The 18,677-nt window shown below is 40.7% G+C and overlaps 1 protein-coding gene across 1 annotated transcript; it reads right to left on the bottom strand.

Moving 5' to 3' along the window:
• Positions 1-1,204: 1,204 nt before the first annotated feature.
• LOC147465192 (uncharacterized) lies at positions 1,205-2,062 on the bottom strand. The gene has a single exon (XM_086483874.1). The coding sequence runs from the start codon at positions 2,060-2,062 to the stop codon at positions 1,205-1,207; it is 858 nt and encodes a 285-aa protein (XP_086340000.1).
• Between the last annotated feature and the right edge of the window lie 16,615 nt (positions 2,063-18,677).

Raw genomic sequence — 18,677 nt, 5'->3', positions numbered from 1 at the left:
GTACTCTCCTAATGTGCACAAGTGCGTGTGTGTTTTGGTTTGAACACTTCGCCTCGCCACCATGATTAAAATAATACATTGACTATGCTCACCTATTCAGAATGAGCGACTTGATATAATTACGCTCAACTCTTCCAGCTTGAGCTGCAGCCTAATTAGCTAGACTCATAGACCACAGAAAAATATTAGGACTTGAAGCTTAGGTCTAACGCTTTGCTCATTTATCGGCTCAGCTACCCGACTCTTGACATTTTCTCGACTTGACATTTATCGGCTCAGCTGCCTGACTCTTGACATTTTCTCGACTTGGCTACTGTCTTGAGCTCTCAACAAAATATATATCTAGACATTTAGAGCTCAGATCCTTAAAAAGAGGGTTATTAAAGGACCATATTGGCAAAGTAGGTTTTTTCTGCCATACCTAGGTGACCTTGGTTGTTAAAAATGCTTGTTTTAACTTTTGGTCCATTATCTGAGAAGATTGGCTAGTTTCATTTTGTTGGAAATGGGAGATGACTTTAATCTTCTTTTGCTCGATTGTCTGCTTTGGCACCCATATGTATCTACTATTTGTTGTTGGCTTATTTTTACAGACGACATATTGAATTTTTGGACTTGTATCCTTGATTTGTCGGTGTTTGTAGCTGTAATTATCTTCAATTTGTGTAAAATCTGGTCTTGGTGCCTTGGGTAGCCAGATTTGTTTTTGTCCTTTGTAATATCCCTGTGCTTGAAATATATTTGATGGCACAAATCTTTTTGTCTGTACTTTGGTATTCAAATGTACCTGTTCCTTGCCATCTTTGGGTATTACGGTTGGTAAATTCCCTTGAAGATATGTAGGCCTTCTAGACTGAGAAGTGTTTTTGAACCTATTCCTGGCCTTGTTGTTTGATCTCCTATTTTGAGTTGAATTTGATCTTGATTTACCTGTTTGTTGTTTTGGTTTGAAGCCACTTGCTACTGTATAGCCTGATATCTTTGGTTTAGGTAACCAAACATTTGGATGACCACTGTAGTAGCCTTGCTGTTGTAAGCTCTACTGGGAGGCAATCCATCCCATTTGTTTACGTGAATTGCTGAAAGTAGGATCCTTTACCCAAACTGGATCTTTGACATTGATGTCATTGGTTGCAACATAGGTTTTGATTTGCTGCTTGTGTCTTTGTTAACTTTGAGTTGGGTATTTTGGCTGAAAGAACTTTTAATACTCTTGTTGAGGTTGTTGGTCTTGGTTTCCCTGGGGTGTTGAAGCCACTGTTGTTTGCTTTGATTGTTTAACTGCATTGGTGACCTCCTTGTTGGACTTTTGTTCTACAGAGGAAGAGGTTAAGCCTCCTTGGACTTTTTCTTTTCCCTTGTCTTCTGCTGATAAACGTCGAGATGTAATGACTTGGGATGTTTGTACCTTTTCTTGTTGATGACATGCTTTGGTGATTTTTGCATTTAAAATGACTTGAACCGTCTTTTGTGCCTCTATTTTTGAACAACTGTTTGAGTCTTTAATTTCCTCTGCCAGCTGGACAGAAGTAAGTTGACTCTTTTCTTCAGATGCAATGCTTACCGTGGCCTTTGGTTCACATTGCTCTTTATTGATCTCTTTGTTTGTCTTTTGATAGGCTCCATGTGCTTGATGCACCATTTGCTTCTGATTGTTCAAGTTAATTATGATTTGTGTCACCTTTGGCTCTTTGGCATTTTCCACTAGCGAGCCAATATTAGGATCTAACTTTATGACCGGATCTGCTTTTTGATTCTTGCCATCATTTGAACACATTGAGATGTCTTTTTCTTGGTTTTGATACTTGATCTTTGCCTCTATTGAATTCTTGGGTACATCCCTTAGCGATGAACTATCTGTGCTATTCGCATTATTATGTAGAATCTTTGATTCCACATTTCTGCTTGTTGAAATCTTCAGTGGCAAGTCCTTGACTGCCCGTCCTTGCTCTGGTTCTGGGTCACAGATAATTTCTTCATCCACTTCCTCTAACATTGAATCGTCCACTGCATCCTTGTCGGATCTTTCGACTTCAGGCCTGAAAAATTCCAAGCTGACCATCTGTTGTAGTTGATCTTTTTTGGCAGCTTGATTTTCAATTAAAATATCATTGATGCCTTTGACCTCCAATATTTTAGTCATCAATTTGTCTGTGGTATCCTTTGACAAGATATTCTTTCTTTTTGGCGACTTTCGACTTGGAGACGTCTGCTTTAATGATTCTGCTGCTTGCAGTCTGATACTGTCTTGGTTTTTTTGCTTCATCATATCTAAGTGCATCTTTACTCGGCAATTGGGTATTAGATGATTAATGCCACATTCGTAGCAATGCACATCTATTCCTATTTGTTCTATACCTGGTCGAGGTATCTGTTCATAATATTGTTGGTATTTGTTGCCCATACTATCTTTGATCACATATGTTATCAGCATGACATATAGATACTTGAAAACCAACACTAACTCTGGCTTTGACTGATTGACCTTATCTTTTTCGACTATGGCATTCTCAAGAAGCTTGTAATAGCTTCCATTATAACCCTGGTAGATGGTCGTTTCAGCCCCTGCTTCAGTAACCAACTTTAATTCTATGTCTGTTATGAACATGTGATCCTTTATCTGTGGCTTGTGTATAGTCTTAGGACTCTGTTGTCGCTTCGATCCTATATTTGGCTTCTGTTGTCCGCCGCTGATTTGTAAGAGAGTATTGTGACTCTCTTTTGCTGTTTACAGTTGATAGGGTTGTCCTGATTGCAGTAAGTGAGGTGGACATTGGACTCCCCCCATCCGAGAGTGCTCCCTAACTGTAAGAGGCATCTTTCTTATGCCAGATGTGGATATTTTAGCTTTGTCATATAGCTCAACTAATTGAGCTAGGTCTTTGTGAAGTCGTGCTAACTCAATAGCTGATTCTTCCATTGATTGTACGTGTGTTTGTGTTGGTACATTTTGTGGTGCATGTGTAGTGTTCGGTACCTGTGAATGTTGTGTTGTGGCACTCATCTGTGTAATGAAAGGAGTTGAATTGTGCTCATACAAATTCAAAGTCTGATCATGTGTCAGTGGAAGTTTAGAGCTTTTAAAGTGCACTTCCCTATCTTCTAGTGATTGACTGTGTGCAATAGGGGCAGTGTGACCAATATTCACCTGGTTAGATATCATTTCATCTTGTGTCCGTTGCTCAATTTGGTCTTGTGGAGTTGAAGGTGATAAGATGAAAGCTGCCACTCTTTCCGAGAATTTATCTGCAATAAGATCTAATTCATAGCATCTTCCATCTATATCATAGCTCATGTCCCCAATGCGCGTTGCCCATAGTGTCGTAGGAACCGGCTCACTAAATGTCCTTACCCGCGTGACTTGAACCCATCTTTGTCCACCAGAATCTACATAAATTGGATCTTTCCATCTTGTTTCGTGGATCCAATGAAGGGCTATTGATTCAGGTTGTTTGTTGACTTCTGAAGTGGTTGAAGGCAACTGTCGTTTACACATGGCTTCAAGGAATTCCTTTCTGCTGAGTGTGTCTTGATTTTTTGGCAAATTGATTATAGTAGGCCCCGTCTCTTGAGTGATTTCTCTGTTCTGAGCTACCACTGTATCTGCATTAGAAGCTAAAGGTAAGCTCATTATCAAGCGGTAAATATTACCACTTGTCAACACGTATTTGTAACCCAACTTTGAACCATCTTCATGAGCTATGAAGCATTGATCTGGCTCTTCCGTCACTTGTTGAGGTGTTTCTTCTTTGTACCATCTACCCTCCATATCTCTATAGAGACTGCTACAGTTTTTTTCCTTGTAATTTGAGTTTATCAAGTGCACAGTGACTCGACAACTGCTAACCTCTGGAAGATCTTGCCTGTGCAATTTTATTATGTCCAACTCACTACCTGGTTTGAGCTTCATGTACACCGATCCTAAACAATCTTCCATTAGGTTCTTTTGTGAATTAGCCATGTTGGTAGCTTCGTCTACTTCCACAACCTGTATTGTCGCGCTTTTCAGAGTATTTTGCTTGGACTTTAGATAGCGATTGTCCGCATCGTCCATATAGCATAGAAAGTCTTTGAAATGACCTATTAATTCCAACCTGATGCCAACTGATTTGCTTGTTATTAATGAGCTTGAAGCTGCATCATAACTGCTTTGATTTGCCGATGTTGCCATTGACTATGGCTGTGGCATCTGCTGCTCCATTTTTCTTTCAACCATTTTACTGACTTGCTGAGCACTTGTATTCCTTTTTTCTAGCCTCTCCCACGGGTGTCCAGTGGTTTTCCTAATTCAAAGCTCTCTGCTAGGCTTCGCTGTGATCTCGACGATTTGATTTACCTGTATAGCACCATAGTTGGCAAGATACTTACCACTGTACTGCAACGACTACTCGCCTTTGTGATTCCTCGATTTCAGTTGATTGAGCGATGAAATTTTCTCTTAATCTGCAAAATTGCAGATTAGCAAAGCATTTTTTACGTGAACTAAAACGACCTCAATTTGCCTGTTGACCGCACACTTTATATGGCGTTTAATTTAAATTAAACCACCCCGTAGGTGACCATAGGTCATCCGACTTCTGAAGTGTATCTGTCCACAACTTTAGCTTTTCTAGCCTCACTGTTACTCTTATCCCTGGCACACTCAATTTTATCACTTCAATTTTCTCTTTTGATGACTTGCTTGGAAAGTTCTGCCTGGCAATGCTCAATTTCCGGCCTCCTTATGACCACTACCAGTTACTGCAACAAAATTTCGTGATCAATTGAATCCTGCTTATCACTGTTAGAGGAATACTTCAAAGCTGCCGTTTGGCCTTCCTCGTGTGTGATGGCAGCAAATATATCAACTCAATGGGAGATGTGTGAATCATCTCCTATTCGAATACTTGAAGCCCTCTTTTCCTTTTGTTTCTGTCGTCAGAGATTTCATGAAGTCGATGACGCTCGTGTGTTTTGGGCTGTGGGTCTGTTACTTCATCGTTTTTTAGCGCAATGCGAGTCCCTACTTCCCAGCTGTCCCTTCCGATTCCGAGGTGCTGTAGAGTGTGTGTGTGTGTGTGTGTGATGTCGTATTTGTATTCGATGCGCGTTTGTGCTAGCGTGTGTGTATGAGCGCGCGTGTGTGTATGCGTATATGTGTATTCTTGTGAGCGCGGTGCTTGTTGACAACTTGTCGAGGTGGGGTGGGAACGAGGGTTTTTATTTTATTTTATTTTTATCTTTTTTTTTGTTTTTTTTTAATGGGCTACTATGTGTGTGTGAGCGTGAAGCAGCGGGCGCGATGGCGTGTGTGTTGTTTGTGTGGGCCAAGGAAAGCGCGCAGCAGGCACCAGGGCGAGCTGCACGGGATGGCGAGCCAGGGACAGCGAGAGAGAGACAGAGACGACGTGCGGTGTGTGGGTGGGGTCTTGATGGCGTATACGCCAAGCCTTGTGCGCCGACTACAGGCCAACTGAGTGTTTGTGTGTGTGTGTGTTCCAGCGCTAACTGCAGGCAAACTGAGTGTGGGCCAGTGTGACTTCACGCAGAAAAAGCTGCAACATACACGGCAACATGTGCAACGGGTATGTGTGTGGTGTTTAATGCACCATAATCGGCACTGATTTAGGCTGGGCCGAAAGCGTGTGTGGCGAATACAAAGGCTACGTGCTCAGCGCGTAGGATAACTCGGCAGGGAGCAAAAGCGTAGGAGTACTCGGGCGTAGGATGTCAAGTCGGGCAGCATGCGTGTAGGATGACTAGCCGGGGCCCAAAGGCATAGGACAACTCGATGGCTGCAGTGCGTAGGAAGTCTCGCCAGCTCCGATCAACGCGGGAGCAGAAGGAGGCAGGTGAGTTTTTTTTATTAAAAAAACTCACATAAAACAAAATAAATAAATACAAAAACTCATTAAAAATTCCAAGAATCATACAATAATTCAAAGAATCACAAAAATTCAAAAACACTTACAAAAATAAATTAATAAAATACACAAATAATCAAAAAACACTTACAAAAATACCAAAATGAGCACCAATAATAAATTTAAAAAAAAAACAAAAAAACACTCAAAAAATCAAAACATGCACAAAATTAATTTAAAAATATAAAAAACACACAAAAATAATTCCAAAAAAACACAAAACAATCACAAAACACAAACAAAAATAGAAACACTGAAAAATAATAAAATACACAAATATGAATTTTTTAAAAAATCAAATCTTATCAAACAAAAGACCTAAAAATGTAAAAAAAATTAAACTAGCACGCAAAAACACTCAAAAACAAAAAAAGAATTGCCCTAGCACTCCACAATTCACTCGTATTAGGCGATTGATCAATTTTCTGAGCATAATGAGCACATTTGAGCAAAAATTACCAAAAATTACCAAAAAATTCTCAAAAATTCTAGATCAGCCCACCGACCTAAACATTCGCATTAATCAAGCAATCGAAACACCGAAATTGATCACTTACTTAATCAAAATCGCACAAAACATCATTCTTTAAGCACACAAATCGTCTCGAAACTGCGCTTAAATGAACACAAAAATCACCATTTCTTGCACGATGACTAATCGCACTCAAAACATCATTTTGCATCAATTAAACATCAATTAGAACATCCAAATCTCAAATTTAATCAATCATTAACACGCTTTCTGCATCAAATCATGAACATAAGCATACATAATCAAATTTGGCCGAATTTCGACAGCATTTCGGCGTCACAACGAAATTAGAAAAACATAACCATAACTCATTGACAACCATAAGCAATCACATGCTTCTCATAAGCAAATTGAACTCCAAAACAGCCCCAAATTGCCCCAAATTAGGCACTTCCGCCTACACACAAGCGGGCATAAACCACACTTAGTTTTGCATTTTATGAATGCACATGATTCATGAACATAACCTGCACATAAAATCAGAAAATTAGCATTAATTTCAGCACCTTAATTAGACACAAACTCAGCGATTAAGCACTTGATTAGTGCCCAACACACTAGTGTGTGTGTGTGTGTGTGTGTGTGTGTGTGTGTGTGTGTGTGTGTGTCGATCCCGTAAAATCACCTACACACAACCAACACAAAAATCAATGTGTAGCATCGTTTAGCATGAATGTAAACACATAATCATCATGGACATGCATCAAATAATCAATACAAATCAGAACTTTGCAAAATGCCCAAATAATTAGTGAATGTAATTAGTGAAAATTAGTGATTAATAGGTGATTTTGGCTACGATTTGCGCACAAATGGAGTAGGATATGAGTGTGTGGATCACATAGGCATGTTGTCCATACACCCAACTCACTTTCTACTTGTGTGTAGCACAAAAAACACTTATCAATCAACGGGAAATTAACATTAAAGTTAGGGAAAATTAGTGAATTTGATGGTCAATATTAGTGATCAAAATCAAGAACTAATGATGTGTGTGGGTTGTTTTGTGATGTTCTAAGCATAATCAATGCTAACCCAAGCACTAATCACACTAAAAACCACTCAATTAATCAACACACCTAATCTAAAAACTAACAAAATTAACAAAAAATTAGGCAAATTAGTGTCTCCTAATCACACCAATGGAACCTCTAGCTTAGGCAATGGCTCCCCGACAGCGGCGCCAATGTTGGGACGTCATCCTAGCAAAGGGAGGACATCAACATAATTTCAATCCGAGGAGTAGGATCCGGCTAGGGCATGGAAACACACAAGTGGCTTGTGCGTGCCAAATGGAGGATTAGAAGGTGAAACCTACACACAAAGAAAGCTATGGAGTGGGTAAGATGTTGCTACGAGGAGTGAGCACACTACTTACTCTACCATTCGGCCTACTCTCTCACACACAAGCTTAATCACGCTCTACTCTCTAATCAATCACTAATCCAACTCTAATCAAGAACACAATGAGCATAGAATGACCACACGGGGGACCAACACTCTACACAAGCCTACACAGACTTAGTAGCATGTTTAAACAAGAGGAAATTATGAAAAAAAGAGAGAGATTAATCAACAAATCAGCCACTAATCTTTGATTAATCTAGCATTGATTACACCATGAGCAAATGAGAGAGAAGAGGTTAGAGTTTAGCTATTGGCATGAGGCCGAATCGTCCATGCACGCGCGTAGAAAGCTCAAGGACTCCATAGCCATCTCCTTCTTCACAAAGCTTATCTCCAGTGAGTAAGAATCCCCCTTTTCACATTGTGTGTTTTGAGTTATATACTCTCTAGGATTTTTAGAAGTGGCCAGGCACTCAAATAGCCAAACTCACTTAATCTACTATATGCACTGCCTAGGAGCCAAATATAGCTCAATGTTCACAACTTGGAACTCTTGATGAGCCCAAAACATAATTACAACCCGCATTTGCGGTCATTTGACGGAAAATCCTAAAACTTAAGTGACCGTCAATTGTGACCGTAACTCCATAGATAGTCATCGATTCCAACTCTTCTTTGCATCTGTTGCTTGTATTTGCTTCATCTTCATCTTTACTTCGCATCCGCATCATTTGGCCTCGTTAGCATTTACTAAAAATAGTAAATAGAATCTTTGACTAGTCCGTTTGGCCATTGTTGACTTAGCCACCAAACACTTACCATCCTTATTTTGATCCCCGATGGTTATGTGCGAAAGACCATTGAGATTGAGAGAGTAAGTAAATTTATTTGTTGATTGAAAAGCATGCTCGTAGTTTTCTTCAATTAGATCACATTCTAATTGTAATTTGTAGGTGGAAACACTATTGCTAGGATTGTTTTATCATAAGGGTCAACGTCCTATCTACGATCGAGGAGATGGAGAGAGCGTGGACAACAACTCTTTCGATGCCAAGTCCGAAATACTGGTGGAGCGCACCGGCGGAGAGTACATTGGAGGACACGCTCTTAGAGGTGCCACCAAGTGTAGCCTTTAATTCTTTCGGTAAGAATATATGCTTCCTGCTATCCGTTATTGGACTATGTTACATAAAGTAAAAATGCGCATATTTTTTGCGTTTTTCAGCTAGCTTGTGCGGACATTTACTGCGGAGCACACCTACATTGTTGATATGTTTTCTGGATGTGGTGTCTTGGGCAATGTTTGTGTTGAGTTTTCTAGACACTATCTCTGCATAGATAGTGATCCAGAGGTCTTCGATCAACATCTTTCACGCTTCAAGGCTCCATGTGTACGTGCTATTTCAGCAGTTGATGCAGATAGCGATGAGGAGACTGATTGGCAACAATATGAGCCCAGATCACATTGCCCTTGATTGACATCAACATTGGTATTATCTATCGTTTTTTCTAGTTTGTGATTTTTATGGAATGACGTGTGACCATGGTGTTTGGGTGCCACTTTTTTGGTATTACTGAAGACATGTTGTTGGTGTTGATCGTCCTTATCAATTCATACATGATTTCATATTTATTATGCTAGATAGAAGTTAGTTGAGAGCTTTGGATTTACCAAAGTAATATACCAACACATGCTTTTTTGCGTATGTAATTTCTTCTTCCTTTGAGCATTTGATGCTGCACGGAAGCAAGTATGGAATGGGGATTTTTTTTTTTGAATTTTCATGCCGTTATGCTGCCGAAATTTTGATTGCTTGTCAATATAATCATGCTTTTTGTTCATGTTTGAAAACATAATCATGGTTTCATGTATACAGAAAAGTTAGTCAAGCTTCACGGAAGCAAGTATGGAATGGGAATTGTTTTTGTTTGAATTTTCGCGCCGTTATGCTGCCGAAATTTTGATTGCTTGTGAATATAATCATGCTTTTTGTTCATGTTTAGAAACATAATCATGGTTTCATGTATACACAAAAGTTAGGCAAGCTTCACCGAAGCAAGTATAGAATGGGAAAGCTTAACGAAAGTTAGGCAAGCTTTCACGGAAGCAAGTATGGAATGGGTTTTTTTTTATTTTTCACGTTGTTATGCTGTCAAAATTTTGATTGCTTGTTAGTATTTCTTTACACTGTCGATCTAAGAATATATATAGTTTTATATATAATATTTAGATTATATATATTTATAATATCTTTTTATTTATTTATTTATATGTGTGTGTTTATGTACGTAAGCAGTTCTTCAACTCGGTAAAGTGTTTTTAAGTACTTGTTTATACAATATATATAGTTATTTATAAGTGTGTGTTTATGTACGTATGCAGTTCTTCAACTCAGTAAAGTGTTCTTAATTACTATTTTATATGCAAGAGTCTATGCGTGTATCATTACTTTGAGGTCTCTGCCCAAACAAGTACAACCATCAATATTTTTTAGATTCCTAGTTTCAAATTGGCTTATTAGGCATTCATCCTTGTTTGCAACAACACCTACATGGACAGGAAACAACATTCTACTAAAAGTAGGGTAAATACTAAAGACATGCTCATCTTTTTCTTATATTATAAAAAAACTCACATAAGTTTTCTTTACGTTTGGCTTTCAAACAGCTTGTAGTTACATTTGGCGGTTCAGTTTAGCTACAAGATATCAACAATACCCTAAATTATGACAGATCTTGAAGATGTGTTAGTAGACCAAGCCGATTAAAAGTATCACAACTACTTCAATAATAATAAGTCAGACAGAGACATATGAATTATTCTCGCCAAGGCACTGAAGAGTGGAACACCATCATATAGTTAAAATAAGCATCATATAATTAAAATAAGTTGTTTACATGATTAGGTAGAGAATCAAACCTGCACACACACACAGTACAACTTGCATCACACTAGTACAATTTATCATGTGCTAGTGCATATTTATTTAACTATATATATTTAGTGCATAATTATTTAAATCTTACCTCAATCTTCTACCACATTAGAGCCAGAGATGTCGACCAGGTTGATTGTGCGTTTGCAGACAAGCAAATGGTCAATCTCCGCCTGTAAAGCGGCCCTTTGAGAGCTATCTATGTACCCCCATGTATCCCACTTGCCCAGAGCTTCTCGCATTGTCTCAAAGCCATCATTGAGTTCCTGCCCTCATCTCCCACTCTCAAGCTCTCTCTCTCTCTCTCTCTCTCTCTCTCTCTCTCTCTCTCTCTCTCTCTCTCTCTCTCTCTCTCTCTCATGTTGTCGTTACTCTCACACCCCGATCCTATCTCTATTTCAAAAGTATGTTTTTCTCTCTCCGTCTAATCCTTCTTCTCTCTCCTTCCCTCGGTACTTATTTAACATACCACAACGCCACCTTAGAGAGCATACATATGAGTGAAATCCATGCTTCTATAAACTCGAAAAAGCATCACCTTTAGCAAAAAAACACGAATTGATTAACTCTCAAATAAAATTAACCCATCCTTTTAGATGTAGATCCTTTTTTAGAGTTTCATTCCTCAAGCCTTCTATGAAGAGAACTGATAATATCTCCATCTTGCGGTAGCTCTCTCACAGGACATCTATCTATGTACTATTTGAAGCGAAGCAGAGCTTCCTTCACTCTCTTGTTCTTTTTTTGTTTGAAAGTGTAGATCTGTAATGGAATTGGCCTATTTAACTTGAGAGTAGCGGAAATTAATGAGAGAACTTTTGAGAAATAACTTTGTGAGCATAACGGGTGAACATAATTGAAGATAGCAACATAATCATAGCAATTAGTTAACTTGGCATGAACAATACTTTTGCAAGAGAGAGAATTTAGAGAACACGACAACAGTTGAGGACCGGATTTATGTGGAGCCGGTCCCCCCTCCAATAGGCATTTATATTATGATTTCTCCCATTAAGAGAGACTTGTTACAATACAGTCTTTGTGTTCCTTGTGACCTAGGTGATGCAATGAAGATGGAAAGCTTCATGCATCACAAACATAACATAAACTTGAAGAAAGCTTTAGCTATCCCAAGCCTCAGTCCCAAGACCTCAAACACCTTCGAAGGTGGAGAGAGCTAGCAGGGAATGAGGGTAGGGAAGAGGAAGAAGAAACATTTCGTAGGAGAAAGAATTAGTTCCTCACTTATCATAACTCTTGTTGCTAGCATGCATAATAGCATAGTAATGAAGAAGAAGGAGATGGCAGGCTTAATCATTGAAGCATGGCTCTTGGTTGGATTTGCACTCCATAGCCAAGAGTGTTGGTGTAGGCTCTCAACCTCTACTTGCTTGGAGAGGGAGCTCTTGCACTTTGAGTATACCCCCTAAGAAACCCCCTAGCTTGCTTGGGTCGACCCCCCCTTGTAGCTCATGCTTGAAGCTCATTGGACCCCTCCAGGCCTAGCCAATCATAAGCAGGAGGCATTACAAGCAGTAGGGGTAGAAAGTGTCCCCCTTTCCCCTTTGAGAGAGAGGTCTAGATAAATGTTAAATCAATTAATTAAATCTCCTAAATTACTATTGGACCCCTTGGGTGGCCAACCAATAGGCTTCAGGCATATCATGAAGGTAACATAGGTAGGGGCCTGACATGTGTCCCTCATGCCTCTTCAAGCTTGGGCCTTCCTTGTGTGTGTGAGTGTGTGTTCTCTCTCTATCCCCTAGGAAAAGGGCTCGCCCCCCTCTTGTAGGAATGCTTTTGACTTTTGGTGCTCAAGCACCTTAGTCATCAAGCATGACAATGCACTTGAACTAGGGGTGTTCCCACAAGCATCTCAGGCAAGCATGTCAAAGCACCTCGAGCACCTTAATCAAGTAGCAAGTCAAGAACCTCAAGCATGTAGCAGGTCAAGCACCTCAAGCACCTTAATCAAGCACCTCAAGCATGACAAGCACCTCAAGCACGACAAGCACCTCAAGCTTGGGCCGGGTTCCCGCCTCAAGCTCAGCCCTAGCTTACTTAAGGTCAAGAGACTTTTACACACATTATTGGAGGTCTTCAATGAAGCTAACCCTAAGGTCTTATGCTCCATTGGTTAGCATTGCTCTTTGATAGACCATCTCTCATTTGGGCCCCTTTACCATTGGCCCCGTGTTGAGATAGATCTATAAGCACATATCTATATCTTAACACTTGTTCCCGTTTATTCTCCCACATTAAGTGGTCAATTTAATATGAGAAAATCATTTGGGTTGGTTAGATATTAGATTTTATGACAAGATCTGGGACACTCTATTGTGCTTGATTCCCCTTTTCAAGAACTCTTTGTGAATTCTTGTAAGAATTGTGCTATGTTTGGAAAACCATCTATGTTTAGAGCTTGGAACCATGTCAAAGTTGTTCCTTCTAATGTCAATCCAAATCCCTCATACTAAGTATGGAAAACTGCAATCTGTTCAGCTCTCAAAACTTGTTTGAAGAGTGAGACATGAGCATTTGGATCCTCCCACCCATCTACTTTGTCTTGACAAATTTAGCCACTTGATATGGTCTTAATTGTTGTGGTTCAGGCCCCAATCTAACCAATTTGCGGTCTCGTGGAATGATGTCTCTCGTGCTCTCCTCTTGTCTTGCAGAAAATCTCGATGGGATCCTCTCTGAAGTGTACTCTGGCATCATTTTTTGTTGAAGGTAAGTAGAGATCGGAGTACCCTTGTATGCATATCGTTCTAAGTCAATTGGATGGACAAGTTTGTATTCACCCCCATACTTATCTACCATCAAACTTGCACTCTGTTGGAATTTGTATACGTAAATGCATAGAGGTCCTTATGGGTGGTCAACTATCTAGCACAGGGTACTACACACTTGTAAAAGATATTTGTGATCCTCGTTTGTGGATCTATATAAGCCCTCATAAGTGTAATCCATAAGAACTTGTGTGGCCCATTGGTTCTAATGAATCTCACGTTTGGTTTGTTGAGAGGATGCCTCTCCTCTATGTATTCTTCCAATCCCCTTGTTGTTGGCATTGCAACGTTTTTCATGTCTTTGAGTAGAGTAGAGAACGCTGGTGGTGGATGATTTTTCATGGTTAAGGCTCACTCAAGATTCTCAAGATAGTCTCTTACAAGCCCACTTTGGCTTAGTGCAGCTTATCCCTTTTTGCCCTTGATCAGGTTGTTACCATATACATGTGGTAGTGATGTGTGTGAACACACTAGGACCGCCGGGGCATTTTTTCCCTCTTTAGGAGGTTTTTTTCCCCGTGAATTGTATATACGCCCATCACTCTAGGGCTATCTATCTTTCCATTGCACACTAAGTTATACACTCTCTATTGTGTGCCTTGACCTTCCTTTGTCTTCTCCAAGCTCTGTGTGTTTCTCTGCAACCCTAATTCCAACAATTGGTATCAGATCAGGTCACGTCCTCCCGGGCTTAGTCGCCAGCTGCTCCAGCACACGCCTGCTCACTTTCTCCGATTTCAGTGAGCTTTGGCGAGTGTTCGCGGGTCGACAAAAAATTTGGGCGAGCTCAAAGAGTTTGGTATGCTCAGAATTTTGATTTGGGCTCATTTCGGCCTCCGTTTCCACTACAGGCAGTACTGCACAGGATATTTCGTCATTTTGTGCAAAATTTCTGTCAGTGCCGTTTTCTGCATAACAGGTGCCTTATAGTCTTCTACGGTTTGTGCTATATAGCACAGGTTGTTCCCGCTCCCTTTCTCCTATTTTCGGGCAGTTTTCACATCAGGTGCAGCATTTACGATGGCTAACAACAACAACAGAGATGTGTTCAAGATGTTTGCTGCTGAGGAGAGGTTGGATGGGGACAACTACCCTATGTGGGCTTATATGATGCAACATGTTCTTGTGTCAAAAGGTGTCTGGAACATTGTGCAGGGCATTGATGTACATCCTGGTTCTGAGGATGTAGGCGATGTTGAGGATGTTGTAGGTCTTGCTGCAAGGATTGCAGCTGTTAGAGTTGTTTTGCCTACGTCAGGACAAGCTTGTTGGGATGTTAAGGATGCACAGGCTCATGCATTGATTGCGTTGTCTGTGAAGCGCACCATTGTTCCTCACATCCGTTCAGCAAAATCTGCAAAACAGGCTTGGGATATTTTAGCAAGTCTTTATGCAAGCCGCAATGAGGCTAAAATTGCTTTGCTGCGTAAAGAGCTGGAGTCAAAGATTATGCATGAGGAAGATGATATGGACACTTTCCTTGCTAGTGTCAAGGATATCAATGAACAGCTTATTTCTGCAGGTGAAGTCATTTCAGACAGTTCCCTTGTGCAGACTATTCTTGATGCCTTACCAGATTCTTACCAGAATTTTGCTAGTACTTGGAGACTTTTGACACAAGGAAATCCAGAAGTTGTCAAGTTTGATGCATTATGCACATTGCTGTTGCAAGAGTCACTTTCTAGAAAAAACAGGACTGGGCAGCGTGCAGTTGAACAGGCTTTTATTGCTTCTCAAAGAAAGGGTGGTAACAGCAATGTAGCCACTTCTTATGGTTCTGCTACGAGTGGAAAAAATTTTGTTCCTACTGCTTGTGCTGGAAGCAATTCGTCTGGAAATTCTGGTGATAAGGGCAAAAAGAAGATGCGCTGCCATTATTGTAAAGCCAATGATCATTTGATCAAGTCGTGTCTTAAGTTGAAGGCAAAAGAGGCTAAGAAGAAAGAGGGTGGTTCCACTGCAAATGCTAGTTCCACTACAAATGCAGCCATTGTTGAGTCTTCTGTAAAAGGAGACTATAATGCTGATGTTGATGCAGAATGGGCTTTTAGCGCAGAGTGCACTTACAATCCTACTGTCCATGATGCATGCTTGTCAGTTGCTGCAGATTCACATGTGTGGTATTTTGACAGTGGTGCTACAAAGCACATTACCTCACATCGTGAATTGTTTACCTCTCTCGAGTCTATCCCTCATGGGAATTCAGTCACTTGTGCCAACAACACCTCTTATCCAGTTCAGGGAGTTGGAAAGATTGTGCTCACTTGTGCAAATGGCAGTTCCTTCACACTTGTTGATGCACTTTATTTACGTGGGATCAAGAAGAATCTCTTGTCTGTATCCGCACTTGCTAGACTTGGACTTGTAGTCAAATTTGTGGATGACACATGTACAGTTCATGATCTCAGTTTTGGTGATGAAATTGTTGCATCTAGCCTTTTGTGCTGTGGGCTGTATAAGCTCACTTTGTATGACAAGTGTGGACAAAACTTTGCAAATGCCGTTGCAGATTCAAGGGCTATTTCAGATGCAAAACTTTGGCATCACGTTTTGGTCATCTGAATTTTGCCAGTTTGCTACGTTTGCAAAAATCTGATATGGTTGCTTCTTTGCCGCCTCTTGAAGCACCTGTCAAACATGTTTGTGAAGGCTGTATTTTGGGTAAGATGCAACGTTCTAAATTTCCAAAGGATGGTTCAATTCGGCAATTCGGGCCACATGCAGGTTGCAGCTTGTGCATAGTGATGTTTGTGGGCCCATGCAAACTCCGTCCTTGGGCAATTACCTGTACTTCGTGACTTTAATTGATGATTACTCCAGGCATGCATGGGTATTTCCGCTTAAAGCGAAGTTCGAAGTTTTTATGTGCTTCAAAAAATTTCTGGCTATGGCTGAAAATGTCTCGAAATGTACTATGGGCACCCTCCGTTCCGATCGAGGGGGGGAGTATATGTCTCATGAATTTAATGCATTTCTGGATAGTCGTGGGATAAAACACCAATGTACAGTGCCTTATACACCTCAGCAAAATGGTATTGCTGAGAGGAAAAATAGGTCACTGACGGAAATGGCACGATGTATGGTCAAAAGTCAAGCTTTGCCGCATTCTTTTTGGCTTGAGGCCATTATGTGTGCCACTTATGTACTTAACAGGTGTCCTACGAAAGCTTTGCAGTCTATTACTCCATATGAAGCATGGCATGATAGAAAGCCTTCTATTGAGCACATGCGTGTTTTTGGTTGTTTGGCATATGCTTTGGTGCCACAAGTGCAGCGCAGAAAATTGGATGATAAGGCTGTCAAATGTATTTTTGTTGGTTATAGTGTTGAAAGCAAAGGTAAGTGGGAGCAAAAGTGTCTTCATAATGTATGCCTTTTTGCTGTGCATAACCCTTTGCAACAAGTCGAGCCTTATGGCGATCGATCTCACCATCCAGCTTGCGTTTCAACATGTAAACCCACTTCGTACCAATGGCCTTTTTGCCAGGAGTCAAATCACATAAATTCCATGTGTCATTCTCTATAAGTGCATCATATTCTGATTGCATGGCAGCCATCCAATTTTCTGAATTTTGTGCTTCATCAAAAGACAGAGGCTCCTCAACATCATGTAAGCTAGACACAGCCAAAGCATAACAATCTGATGCATAAGATGCATGGCGAGAGCCTGAATGCGTATGACTAGACAAAGGTGCATCCAATTTACTGTCACGCAAAGTGTGCACCAGCCATTTTGGCATACCTCTAGCCTGCTCATTTTCAGCCCTTTCCTCATCAAGTACATCATGTACATCTGCATCAGTAATAGGCTGATCTAAAACATTTTCAGAAACCCCCATAGGTTTGAATGTACATCAATCAAACATTGTTACTGCTTTCTTGAATGGTGACATATTTGAGGAAGTTTATGTAACACAGCCTCGCGGTTTTGTCATAAAAGGACAAGAGGACAAAGTGTGCAGATGTAAGAAGGCTTTGTATGGGTTGAAGCAATCTCCTCATGCTTGGTATGATAAAGCTGACACTCATTTGGTCAAACAAGGCTTTTGTAACAGTCCAACAGAAAGCACATTGTATGTAAAGCGTGAGGGTGATGTACTTCTCATTGTGGTTCTTTATGTTGATGATTTTCTGATCACTGGACCAAATGAGAGACATATTGCTGAATTTAAGGCTGATTTGAATGCTACTCTCAAGATGAAAGATTTGGGGCTATTGCATCATTACTTGGGTATACAGTTTAAGCAGTGTGATGGTGGTATTGCCTTGTGTTAGAAAAGTTACATAGAGACATTGCTATGTAAGTTTGGACTTGAGGATTGCAAGCCTATTGCCACTCCCATGGAAACAGGTTTGAAGTTGAGTCTACATGATGCTGGCGATCCTGCTGATGTCACTCTTTACCAAACTGTTGTTGGCTACCTCATTTATGTATGCACACGAGGCCGGATATTCAGTTTGTAGTCTCACAGGTCAACAGATTTATGCATAGCCCAGGGTCTAAGCATTGGAAGGCTGTCAAGAGAATTTTCCGCTACCTTAGTGGCACTTTACATCTTGGCTTGTTTTATCCCAAGGGGGGATCATTGCCGCCAGACTTACATGCTTTTTCGAACTCAGATTGGGCTGGTTGTTTTGACACGCGAGTGTCCACAAGTGGTTTTTGTTTCATGCTTGGCAGTTCATGTATATCATGGTTGAGCAAGAAGCAACCTACTGTGGCCACTTCGAGTTGTGAGGCTGAGTACAGGGCAGTCTTCACAGCTACGATTGAGTGTGTATGGCTCAGACGCCTTATGGCTGATTTGGGTGTTGGACAGGACACTGCCAATACTATCTACACTGACAGTCAGAGCGCATTGGCAATTGCGAGGAACCCAGTTTTTCATGCTCGCACAAAGCACATTGAGGTGCATTACCACTATGTCAGGGAGAGGCTTTCAGCAGGAGAGATCACCTTGGCTTATGTGCCAACACAGGACAACCTTGCAGATCTTTTCACAAAGGCATTGTCTCGTGAGAAGCTTGAAGCTTTCCGCAAAGCTTTGGGCTTACTCCCTTTTGTGGACTGATCCTGTCCTCAGGGCATGGCACTTCCCTTTACTCATGTGCCAGCTCTCGTTCACCGCATCACTCCAGGGGGGATTGTTACCATATACATGTGGTA

Source organism: Adiantum capillus-veneris, chromosome 1 (genome assembly GCF_014529385.1).
Source record: "Adiantum capillus-veneris isolate H3 chromosome 1, ASM1452938v2, whole genome shotgun sequence".
NCBI classification, from domain to species: Eukaryota; Viridiplantae; Streptophyta; class Polypodiopsida; order Polypodiales; family Pteridaceae; genus Adiantum; species Adiantum capillus-veneris.
The sequence above is the reverse complement of the archived record's forward strand: the minus strand, read 5'-3'. Positions and strand labels throughout refer to the sequence as shown.

Excerpts from the sequence above, each read along its gene's own strand:
- LOC147465192 (XM_086483874.1), bottom strand. The coding sequence starts at position 2,062 with ATGGTCAGCTTGGAATTTTTCAGGCCTGAAGTCGAAAGATCCGACAAG.